The 12,668-nt window shown below is 41.6% G+C and overlaps 2 protein-coding genes across 12 annotated transcripts in view; one reads left to right on the forward strand and one right to left on the reverse strand.

Annotated features, from left to right (window-relative positions):
- trdmt1 (tRNA aspartic acid methyltransferase 1) overlaps positions 1 to 10,628 on the reverse strand; it is a 76,509-nt gene extending 65,881 nt beyond the window's left edge. The window contains exons 1-3 of one of the 5 annotated variants that reach the window (XR_009792831.1): positions 10,259 to 10,623; positions 7,358 to 7,467; positions 7,207 to 7,283 (exon numbers count right to left, since the gene is read on the reverse strand). Coding sequence is in view for 4 of the 5 variants with exons in the window: in XM_061805965.1 (XP_061661949.1) it covers positions 7,207 to 7,283; positions 7,358 to 7,467; positions 10,259 to 10,322 (251 nt within the window). In the remaining variant the exon portion in view is untranslated. Of the gene's footprint in view, positions 1 to 7,206; positions 7,284 to 7,357; positions 7,468 to 10,258 lie in introns of all 5 variants that reach the window. The other 4 variants (XM_061805965.1, XM_061805968.1, XM_061805966.1 and 1 more) reach the window with 4 other exon arrangements.
- Positions 8,130 to 12,668, forward strand: part of rsu1 (Ras suppressor protein 1) — a 104,750-nt gene continuing 100,211 nt past the window's right edge. For 2 of the 7 annotated variants that reach the window (XM_061805972.1, XM_061805980.1), the window contains exon 1: positions 8,130 to 8,397. In XM_061805972.1, the coding sequence (XP_061661956.1) occupies positions 8,283 to 8,397 (115 nt within the window). In that variant the 5' untranslated portion in view covers positions 8,130 to 8,282. The remainder of the gene's footprint in view (positions 8,398 to 12,668) is intronic. The other 5 variants (XM_061805970.1, XR_009792832.1, XM_061805979.1 and 2 more) reach the window with 5 other exon arrangements.

Below are 12,668 nucleotides of genomic sequence, written 5' to 3' on the forward strand. Positions count from 1 at the left end.
CGTCCATAGTGACACAATCACTGGGGATGAATCGCGGTCTGCAGTTAACCAGGAACAGGTCCCACACATAGCGGAAGACTGCCATATGATCTGTTTCCAGGCGGAAGGCTCTGGTCCTCTTATCATCAAAGCACAAGGTATAGCGAATATCTTCAAATCTTGTAACAGCCATAGCAGCCTTGTACATGGGATTATGTAGAGGATTTCCGAACAACTCACGGATATATACATCCCAGTTCTTCTCAGTCCCTGCAAACAGGGTCAATCAAATGAAAGCCATGAATTCTTATTTGGTGACATTTTTCCATTCTTTTCCTCTCGCTGTTGCTACCCTCCATCCTTCCAAGTTTCTGCACTTCATCACCTCTTGGATTATATCATCAGTGATAAAGAGCTCCCATTAAACTTTGGGTGAGACAATGGTGCGAAGCCCTTGTACAGGCCCTGAATGTCTTCTGAGGATATTGTGGCTCTGTGTTCTGCCCTGGGTGGGAGGAAACTCCAATTTGGCCAATTTGTAGATAAATAATAGTCATGAAAGACACACAATATTACATGAAGATATGAACGTATCAGCTCTTACTGTGAAAAATAATCTTCCTGAGGGTGACACTTCTGATTTCGTCTGCGCGGTCCACAGTTAATTTAATTGCTGACCGCAAAGTTTATTAGAATCAGTGGTTCCCATTGGATTGCATTGATCATTTTTGACCCACTTATGGAAGCTTGGGGTAGTAATACAAAAAATGAAATTTCTTAAAATATATAAAAGGTAAGTTAAAATTGTGAACGACATTATATAAAAAAAACATGTTTTTTTAGGAATACCTGGAATATGAAATGATGAATTTTCAATCCAAAGATATTTCAAGAAAACAACCTCACCGGGTCATTTTTGACCCACTTATGCATCTAAGGGTGCAGTCGTCCTGTCCCATGTGCAGAAAAACACCCCCAAAGCATGATGCTACCACCCCCATGCTTGACACTATGGATGGTGTTCTTGGGATGGAACTCATTATTTGTCTTCAAACACGGTTAGTGGAATTATGACCATAAGGTTCCATTTTGCTCTCATCTGACTCTCACTTTCTCCCATGACTCCTCTGTATCATCCGAATTGTCATTGGCAAACTTAAGACGGCTCTTGATGTGCAGGTTTAAGCAGGGGAACAGTCCATGCCATGCATGATTTCAAACCATGACGTCTTGGTGTATTACCAACAGTCACCTTGGAAACGGTGGTCCCAATTCTTTTCAGGTCTTTGACCAAGTCCTGTCATGTGGTCCTAGGCTGATTCCTCACCTTCCCAAGGATCAATGACACCCCACGAGGTGATATCTTGCATGGGGTTCCACTCCGATTGAGACTGACCATCATGTTGAGCTTCTTCCATTTCCTAATGATTGCTCCAACAGTGGACCTTTTTTCATCAAGCTGCTTGGCAATTTATCCGCAGTCCTTTCCAGCTGTGTGGAGGTATACAATTTCATTTCTGGTGTCTTTGGACAGCTCTTTGTTCTTGACCATGTTACAAGTTTGAGTCTTACTGATTGTATGGGGTGGACAGTCTTTATGGAGCTAACGACCTCACACAGGTGCATCTGACTCAGGATAATACATGGAGTAGAGGTGGACTTTTAAAGGTGGGCTAACAGGTCTTCGATGGTCAGAATTCTAGCTGACTGACAGGTGTTCAAATGCTTATTTGCAGCTGTATCACACAAATAGTTAAAAAAAAAATCCTACATTTGTGATTTCTGGAATTTTCTTTTTGGATTACCTCTCTCACAGTGGACATGCACCTACAATGAAAATTTCAGACCCTTCCGTGATTTCTAAGTGGGAGAACTTGCAATATAGCAGGGTGTTCAAAGATGTACTTATTTTCTTCACTGACAAGATGTTTTAATGAAGTCCTGCTTAATAAATTCCATCAACTATAAATTCAAAACAAACATTAACTTTCGATGTTTCCTGAAGTACCAATCCAAGGATGTTTCCCAATAACAGCTTTTAAAGGTCTCAACCAGAGGAAATATATTTCATTTGTCTATCATACAAATGTGGCAAAAATGTCATAAAAATAATTTTAAAAATTCTCAACACAACAGAAATTAAATAAATGTGTGAAAGTGCACATTTTCTTTGTAATCCGAATGCCTTCGATGTCTGTTTCAAACAGAGGCTCAGTTGAAGTTGTTTGACACCACTCCAAGACAACCCCAGTACAGAAATGGGTTCCAACACAGACAATCATACACGCTGAGAGAGGGATCGTGAAAAGATAGACAGCAGTGATGAAGATGTTTTCATGGAATGCTCTGTGGATGAGAAAAGAACTGAAGAGGAGGATTTTTTTTTATTCTTCCCATATAAGAAAAAACATCCCAAGTGTAATTCAACCATATATGTTCAAACCGGTGTGACGGTCTGAGCGTCGAATGCAACACAAGGACGGGATTTGGCGAGACCTGAGGAAGTTGACGTGGAACTTCGCACCCAAAGCACAAACTGGTAGGTGCAAGAAATATACATACACCTTGTTGACAAAATAATCGGATTCAAACACGTGTAAACGTCTCATGCTCCTTGCACACAACAGTGAGTCGTTAGTTGTTGTACTAGCAACTGACTCAGCATAGAACAAAAATCGAAACCTTCGGTATCGTTCTGCGTTTAAAGATTTAGCATGTATTCTGTATGATGCACCAAACACTTGAGTGCACACACTGCCGCAGTAGAATTTCAGGAAGACCTCAGCGTCAACAGTACACTAACTTGATACAGTGTCCAAATTTTGTCACCTCCTAAACATCACATGGATACGAATATTAGCTGACATATCTGCATCGGTATTGTATTTAGATTTAAAACGAGGTAGATACTTGTCAATACTAAACAATTGAACACGTACGTACGTACTTTCTACTGAAGGCAAGTGAACGCCGTACCAGGTTTTCAAAGCATGCTGGGAACAGAATACTGTCCACTTTGATTTGTAAGTCCAATGCGCGCGCTTTGTCTTCACAAACCTGGTCCATAACCTGCCTATCTGTCAATCTTTTGGCCATTCATGGAAGCTGACTCTGTCAGCGTTTGACGCAGAGCAACCGGAGACAACACACCTCCTCGCCATCTTTGCTATCTTTTTCACGCTCTGGCTAAATGTTATCGAGACATGACATTCCGCGGAGTTACGGTACTTGCCAAATCTAAGTGACATTTCGAATAAAATCTTGAGACCGACTTTGACGCTAATTTAATTCATTTCTGTTGTGTTGAGAATTTTTTAATGAAAACTTTGCTCCTGAGGAGAAAATTTGTATTTCAACATACTGCTATATTCCAAGTTCTCCCACTTGGAAATCATGGATGGGTCTGAAATTTTCATCATAGGTGCATGTCCACTGTGAGAGATAATCTAAAAAGAAAAATCCAGAAATCCCAATGTATGACTTTATAATGATTTATTTGAGTAATACAGCTGCAAGTAAGTATTTGAACAACTATCAGGTAGAATTCTGACCATCAAAGACCTGTTAGTCCCCCTTTAAAAGTCCACCTCCACTCCATGTATTATCCTGAATCAGAGGACCTGTGTGAGGTCGTTAGCTGCATAAATACACCTGTCCACCCCATACAATTAGTGAGACTCAAACTTGTTACACGGCCAAGACCAAAGACCTGTCCAAAGACACCAAAAACAAAATTGTAAAACTCCATACGGCTGGAGAAATCATTTTAAGAAATGTATTTATTTTTGTTTATAATGTATGCTTTAGTCTAGTAGAGTATGCTAGGCTGGGAGTGCATTGCGACTCGGCCCCCACCCTTGTAAACCTTTTCTTATTAACAAAAGTGCGGAATAACTTTGGACAAGCAATAATGAGGGGGAAAAAACAAATAGTTTTTTTTAATTTGCACAGAAACTAATTAACTTGAAAAAAAATTAACTTGCAACTACAGGTAGGGTTAATGCAACAAAAGAAAAAAAAAATGCAAAACAACAGTTTCAGATGTCTTCGGTGGGGGTGACTCACCCCTTTTTCACCAAGAATGAATGTTTGTTTCTGCCATCATTTAAGCAGTTTTCTGAAGTGGCTCATAATAACATCATTAAAATTTTGCAGTGCTCTGCAAAATTCAGTTTTATTTGGGTGATGAAATTCTACAAAATCATGGATGTCGTTCCATTTAGCGCAGATAGCTTTCATATTGGCACCTGAGACATCGTTCCTGCCTTCAGCCTTATCAGACGACATCGCCTCCCATCCTCGCCAACACTATCCCAGCTAACTCCTGCTCGTTCACGAAAATAAGAAGTAACTTTTTTACTTCCTCCAAGATCTGTGGCCTCTGCTTGGTCAACACGGTTGCTCCTTTAGCAACATCACTTGCTTTGAGGACTTCCTTGTGTTTCAAAATGGTGCTGATCGTCGTCATACTTCTTCGATACCTCAGAAACACGCACACCAGATTCGTGCTCAGCTTTTAAATCCTTCTAGAAGTCGATGGTTTTATGCACCACTTTCCTTTTTTCAGCACCAGCAGTTAAGCTTGCCTTCTTTGGTGGCATGATCAGGGGTTAATGTTGCTCAATTTGAATAAAAAAAAGTCACTACAATACTGGGAAACGTCCGCGAGCGGAGTGTGTGAGTCATCTGGTTGCACCGCGCGGGTTATGTTTTTTTCGGGGGGGTGTTCGAAAGCAAAAGCGTCATTGGTCAGCTGGTCCGGGTGTTCAAATACCAATTTTAGTTCGAACACCAAAGTAAAAAAAAAAAAAAATATCTCAAAAGTTTCGTTTTGTACGAAAACCAAGACATTTGAAAATAGGTACCACTGTATTTTCAGTATTCAATATTGTGCAAGCTGTCGGACGGTGCCAAGCCCAGATAAATGTAGAGGGTTGCGTCAGGAAGGGCGTCTGGTGTAAAACTCTGCCAAACATATATCACATGAATTCCATAACTTTTAGCGCGTAGGAAGAATGTTGTGTGGCCTTTCGGAAAGAGGTGAGACAGGCTCTAGATGGACAGGAACTATGGTTTCTTGCCTAGAAAGAGTACCACAGATGCATTATTTGCCTTGAGGATGGTTGTGGAAAAGTACAAAGAAGGTTAGAAGGAGCTACAGTACATTGTGTCTTTGTAGACCTAGAGAAAGCCTAGGACAGAGTACTAAAAGAGGAACTGTGGTAGTGCATGCACAAGTCTGGTGTTGCGGAGAAATATGTCAGAATAGCATAGGATATGTATGCAGGCAGCAGAACAGCAGTAAGATGTGCTGTAGGTGTGTCAGAAGAATTTAAGGTGGAGGTGGGACTGCATCAGGGATCCATGTGAGCCCCTTCCTGTTTGCGGTAGTAATGGATGGGCTGACAGATGAGGTTAGACTGGAATCCCCCTGGACTATGATGTTCGCAGATGATATTGTGCAGTGAAACCAGGGAGCAGACGGAGTAACAATTAGAAAGATGGAGGCACACACAGGAAAGGAGAAGAATGAAGATTAGCCGAAGTAAAACAGAATATATGTGCATGAATGTGAGGACCAGAGGAGGAAGAGTGTAGCTCCAGGGAGAAGAGATAGCGAGGGTGGACGACTTCAAATACTTGGAGTCAACAATACAGAGAATGGAGGGTGTGGTAAGGAAGTGAAGAAACGGGTCCAAGCTGGTTGGAACAGCTGGCAGAAGGTGTCTGGTGTGTTATGTGACAGAAGAACCTCTGCTAGGATGAAGGGCAATGTTTATAAAACAGTGGTGAAGCCAGCCATGATGTATGGATTAGAGACGGACAACAGGAAGGAGTTCTGGAGGTAGCAGAAATGAAGATGCTGAAATTCTCGCTCGGAGTAAGCAGGTGGGATAGGATTAGCAATGAGCTCGTTAGAGGGACAGCCAAAATAGGACGTTTTGGAGACAGGGTTCGAGAGAGCAGACTTCAATGGTTTGGACATGAGTCCAGAGGCGAGAGATTGAGTATATTGGTGGAAGGGTGCCGAGGATTGCGCTGCCAGGGAAAAGAGCGAGAGGAAGACCAAAGAGAAGGTTGATGAATGTTGTGAGGGAAGACATGAGGGCAGTTGGTGTTAAAAAAAGGAAGATGCAGGAGATGGGCTCCGATGGAAAAAGATGACATGCTGTGTCAACCCCAAGCGGGACAAGCCGAAAGGAAAAAAAGAAGAAGAAAGCAGTGAAGTAGTTGTCGAGTGTGCGCAAGAGGTTAACAATGGATTCGGTGATGAACATCCAGGAAGTGGGTCATGGTTAATGAATGACGTCACGCTCCCCTCCAAAAAAGAAAAAACATTCACATCATCCCGAGCTCATGGAGGGATGTCATTCCAGAAAGATGCTATGTGCTCGTCAATCGGGGAAGTTGCTCTATTGCACCACACATACCACGAGACAGGATGTGCATCGTGGCTTAAGATTGACATCCCTTCCAGCCAATGTGATGCCAGGAAAGTGCTACAGTGGTGGTCAATGGGTTACCAGCTCGAGAGCATCACTTTCAAACCAAGATACAATCCAGGATGTTTCCATTCAGTGGAATCCATCACCATTTTTTTCATAACTAGAGAAACATTTTCCGGGGAGGCCTTTTGTAACCTGAATCTTTAGTTTCTAAGGATTTTCATAAGTAGAGATACCAATTGTGTGTATGTCTATATCAATCCATCCATTTTCTTAGCTGCTTATCCTCACGAGGATCACTGGAGTGCTGGAGCCTATCCCAGCTCTCAACCGGTAGGAGGCAGGGTACAGCCTGAACTGGTTGCCAGCCAATCGCAGGGCACAGAGACAAACAGCCACACTCACAATCACACCTATGGGCAATTTAGTGTCTCCAATTAATGTTGCATGTTTTTAGAATGTGGGAGGAAACCGGAGTGCCCGGAGGAAACCCACACAGGCACGGGGAGAACCTGCAAACTCCAAACAGGCAGGACCAGGATCTAACCTGGGACCTCAGAACTGTGAGGCCAGCGCTTTCCATCTGCTCCACCGTGCCGCCCGTGCGTGCGTGCGTGTGTGTGTAGGCACACACACTGCCATTCCAATACTTTTGAAGGAGACTGTATATAAAAAGCAATACAATATAATCTGCATCAAACTCTGGACCGTATTTAATAAGATTATTAAATGTTTAAAAGTATCTTAAAGATTCCATGCAATTAGAAACATTAGGGTGTACCTGGTAAAAGGTTGACACGGAGGACTCATCAAAATCATGTCAAACCGCATTTTATTGAACTCATCAAGTGATATGCCCTGAGGATAAAAGTAGAAGTCAGAACAGGATTACATTTCAAAATAAATTTTCAAATTCTTTGAAACCAACTTACCTCAATGGTTCTGTTCCAGAGAGGGGTGTCGGGAAAATTATGCCTGTAGATCTGATTGGCAGTTGTGTTTATGTCTATGGCCGCCACTACCTCCCCAGATATTCCAGATTCTGGAGAAATAGAATACATTTGGAAAAACAATAGGTGGAACAGTGAATAAAGTACTTAGAATGTCTGCACCATAGTGCTGAGGACAAGGGTTCAAATCCCCCCACCTGTGTGGAGTTTACATGTTCTCCCTGTGCCTACGTCTGTTTTCTCAGGGCACTACGGTTTCCTCCCTCATCCCAAAAACATGCATTAATTGGAGACTCTCAATTCCCCGTAGATGTGATTGTGACTGTTTCTATGTGGACTGTAATAGATACTTTTCATTGACATCACACCGACACCGTGTTTGTTGTTTACGACGCCTTACTGGATGGCAAGATCATGTCTACATATCATGGTTCAGAAGCAATAAGTGCATACTACAATGTTTTGGCTTATCATTTGATCATTTATCTTGAAAGTGCTTTGACAAATGAACACTGTAATCAGAGGGGATTGGGGCACTTGTGCTGGAGTAAGGAATAAAGACGCCCCATGTGAAACTCGAGAGTAAGTATCGTTCCGTTCTTATTAGATTGAGGTATAGTACTTCTTGTATATAGGAAGTATGGTGTGATTGTGTCGACATCAGCGGGGCGCGAAGAGACAGGACGATAAGGAAGTGAGCGAGAGAGGTTGGTGGGAGTGGGGGGGGGTTAGTGAAATAAATATCCACCACGTTAAAAAGTACAGTTGGACTCCAGTCTATGTTATTCAATAACACGACAGCAACATCATAACATGGTGTCATCGTGACGGTAGTAATTAACGGGGAGAAAAATTGAACGAAGACGACGAGGAGGGATTCGGTGTTCTAACTCGTCCAATTTACCAGATGCGTGGCGGAGATTCAAGCAGCACACCGAACTCATGTTCACGGGACTGCCTAAAAACAGAGCTGAAGAGGAAAAGTGCAGTTTCCTCCTGCTGTGGATCGGCGTTAAAGGACGGTATGTCAGCAATACGCGGACACTGACTGGAGACAAAGATAAGTTGCTAAAGACTTGTGAAAAATTCTCTGATTTCCTCACTCCAAAAGCAAAACCCGTATTTGCTAGATATAAGTTTCACGAGAAGGCAAAAGGTAACTGAGTCATTTGAGCACTTTTTGACAGAACTCAAGCTGTTGGTTTAAAACTGTAACGACACAAACAGCGATGAGATGGTCAGAGACCGCATACTTTTCACTATCAACTCTTAGGGTGTGCGCAAAAAGTTACTCAGCCAGGGGCCGGAGTGCACGCTCAAAAAAAGCGATTGGCATAGCCCACTCCAACGATTTAGGAAAAGTGCAGCTAAAGGCAATGGTTATCCACCGCAAACCAAAGTTTTACTGCGGGTGCTCGTAGGCATATTGCAGCCTAAAGACCTCTGTAAAGATATGTAACAAGTGTGGAGGATACCACAGTGAATTAGCTGAATGCCCAGCAAAAGGTAAACAATGTCTGAAGTGTTAGAGCCCTTTTTCTGTGTGTTCTTACAACCATAAGCCACACAATGAAATACCATGATGAAAAGGCCATAAGACGCTGATAAGCAAGCCAATATTCACAAAAAGATCAGAAAAAAAATGTGAGTTGTATTGTACTTTTGCCATCCAGTAGGCGTCGTAAAGAAAAGTCATGTCACTCATGACAACACATGAAAAGTATCTTGGCTGACAACCAGTTTAGGGTGTATCCCGGTTTCTGCCCAAATATAGCCGGGATAGACTCCTGCACTCCCACGACCCTTGAGAGGATAATTGCTTCAGATAATGGATGGATGTAAAACAATATTGCATACAGTAGTCACTGTGATTTGGCAGGCGCGATCGCACCCGCGCGCCATCGCACTCGTAAATCTCCAGTCAAGGAGGAAAAATCACACACGCGTAAAATTCAAGAGTAGAAATATATAGATGTTGAAAGACGTCGCTTATTTTGTATAGTCTTGACCAATGCAAAAGCGCACTTGTCGCACATTCTCAGTGCACTTCAAAACCGATCCAGCACAGAGAACCACAGCCTGATCTTTTTTTTTTTTTTTGTTAAACACAGAAGCACACGGTCTACTGCTCAGCCTACTCCTACTTCCTTGTTTACCTGACACCACCCACCTCCAGCTCTTAAAGGGGTACAATGATAATTACAAACACCGTCCAGTGCTTTAGTTGGCGACACAGCTTGGGCAACGTAGAGCAAAGAGAGTTAGACATGCGGCTTATGTTTACTCTCGAAAATAATGGTAAAAGTAAAAAAAAAAATAGTGCTGTTGCTTTAATGAATGTCGGGGTAAGTTAATAATAGGAGAAAAAGTGGTGAAACTGGACGAAATGTTCTCTTTTTTTGAGTAAAAAAGTCTGGTCTGAAGCCGAAGTAGAAAGTACAGGATGAGATGGTGTATAATGTTGAAATTCCACGTTGGCACAGCCTGATCGAGGATGAAAGCACAGACAATACAGTGCACAAAAAGCTAATTCTGTATTTTAAATATAGGAGGCAGCATAACATTAACCATAAAACTGTTTGGGAGCATCATTCAGCTTTCAACATGCATTGCTACAGATATTCTGCAAGCAATAATTCAGTTTTACACCAAGAAAAACTGATAGGGATATCATTGTTTTTTGAAAAAAATAAATGAAACAAAGTTGGAAGCGACCTTTCAAATGGATAGTTCATAGTTGGCTTAGTTTTGTTGGCAATTAATTTTTTGTTTGTTGACATCTCGCAAAAACACAAAACACGCCGCTGAACGTACAAATATATTTACTCAATTCATAAACAGGCAGTAGCAAGCAAGTCAGGGGTACAGCAGTGCAATACTTACTTTTCAGAGAATAATGCATCCCACCTATCCCACTGTAAAGCTCAAGCACTCGGAGAGTTTCCATTTTAATTGTCTTGTCTTGTTCAACTGTACAACAAAACGGACTGCGTATGCTAACCGTTTGCGGTGAGTAGCCGCAAAGTTCTCGTTGGGAGTGGGTCTACTTGATCGGTGTAAAAATCACGAATAATGGAGCGAACGTGCAAATTCCGTTGACCAGCACTTGGACACGGTACGAAGACCTTTTTTCATTCTTCTTCTTCTTCTTCTTCTTCGCCTTCTTCTTCGCCTTCTTCTTCGCCTTCTCCTTCTTCTTCCGCCTCCTGTTCCTGCTTCGCCTCTCTGATCTTAAAAAAAAAAAAAAAAAGAGAGAGAGAGAGAGACTGGATAGCGCATACACATCGAGCGATATGTAGATTGGATGAAGCCAGTTGGCCGCCACCTTGGTACTCCCAAAACGCGCGATGGACATGGTTTACAGGTTGGATTGTGATGGGGGTTTTCTCAAAGTTTGGCGTGTGAGCTTGACATTTTTTCAGTTCTGGAAACGTGAAGGATTTTTAATTCGACTTGGTAAGCCCAAAAAGGCTAAGTGCAAAGGAAAGACATATGACACAGTGACCATCAAGAAACCTTGCATATTATTATTATATTATGCAGGGCTTGATTTCCGTGACGTTAACTTTTTCGAAACACTGCTAAAAAAAAAAAAGAAAAAAAATGATAGAAATTCTATAGAATTTTGGATAATTTCTACTGAAAAACCTGTTCAATAGAACTTTGGTTGGGATTTTATATAGAAATTCTAGAGAACAATAGAATTTCTAATAAGACTTGGGTCCGAATGTTCTATAGTTCTTTACAAATTCTTTAGAAATGTTCTATAGAATTTTTTTAGCAGGGAAATATGCTGTGAAGCATTACTATCATAACATAGCAAAACAATACGCATTTTTGTCATTAAAAACATTAATTTTTAAGTCAATTGGTTAGATATATTTTGGGGAATAAGGAGTCGCAATGGAAAATACATGCGAAACGCATTGTTCATTTATTGTCTCCGCGACATTCTATTTCAGACTGAAAATTTATACTTGTTTCCTCGCATTTGAAATTCAAATTCAGTTTGTAGAGTTCTGTGTGATGAGAGTCATCAAATATTTCACAGAAAATGTGTTTTCTTGCTTATCCACTGATGAAGATGATCGCTTTTTCCCGAAAAACAGTTGGCCTATAAAGGTGAAGCAGCGAGTGAACAGTGAACAACAACTGTAAACAAAACATTATTCAAGTGTGTTAAAATATTCAGAAAATAAAAAACCCTTTACAAACAAACTTTAACAGTGTCAAAGTAAATCTTACTAACTTGCCTGTGGAATGTTTTTTCACTGCGACGAAACTAGACCTGTCGCTGCACAGGTCGGCATGGTTGTTTTGGAAGTATCAAAATGCCGGATGGCAACTTCAGTTTTGGTGGCCAATGAGCCATCCAGTCTTTTTTTTTTTTTTTTTAGATAAGTGCTGTGCCTCTTCCACTTCCTCTTTTGTACTCTTTATTTGACTATTTTTAGCAATGTGTAGGCCTGGTTGCCTGGGGCCTGGGTCCATCCGCCTCTCCGTGCTGCCCCAAGCTGTCCCCTTGAGCCGGTGGAATGGTGGATGACTGATTAGAATCTCACAGTTCTAAGCTCAAATCCCGCTCGAGTGTAGTTTGCACATTAGCCCCGAGCTCTCGTGGATTTTCTCCGACCACTTCGGTTTCTTTGTGAAGATTCTAAATTAGGGTTCTCAAACTCAGTTACCTGGAGGCCGCTGGAAGCAATCGGGGTGAAGGTGGGTCGCATCGGGTTCTCCACGCGAAAATTTGTGATGGAAACTTTCAAATGTTTTTAAATATATGGATTTTTTTTTTTACACAAAATTAGATGAAAAATAAACAAATTAAGAATTAATCAGAAAATAAATAAATCTCTAATAAATAAATCATAGCCACTATAGAAGATTGTAGAAACCCCATACAGTTTCTGACTCAAGAAATCTCTTTCAGTTTGAAATCCTTCCTCTCGCACAGCTGAGCCACATTTGGCTTCAGGATGGAGCAGTTGAGACCCTCAGCAGGGCTTGAAGATGCTCATCAGTAAGACTGGACCTGTACTTGGACTTCAAGTTGCAGAAGAAGCTTTTTGCACAAGTATGTGCTCCCAAAAAGGCACATGGTTCGCTTGAACATTGTGGAAAGCTCAGGGAAGCTGGGGGTCAATTCTCTCAAAAATTGCCCAAGCTTGTATGCTTTTCCGCTCACCCCTCTGAACTTTGCTTTGAGTTTAGAGTTGCACTGCAGGTCACCGAGCTCCCTTTGAAGCACAGGAGGAGCATCTTGGACATCAAAAGAGAAGTGATCCGTAAAAAA

This window comes from Syngnathoides biaculeatus, chromosome 19 (genome assembly GCF_019802595.1).
Source record: "Syngnathoides biaculeatus isolate LvHL_M chromosome 19, ASM1980259v1, whole genome shotgun sequence".
NCBI lineage: Eukaryota > Metazoa > Chordata > Actinopteri > Syngnathiformes > Syngnathidae > Syngnathoides > Syngnathoides biaculeatus.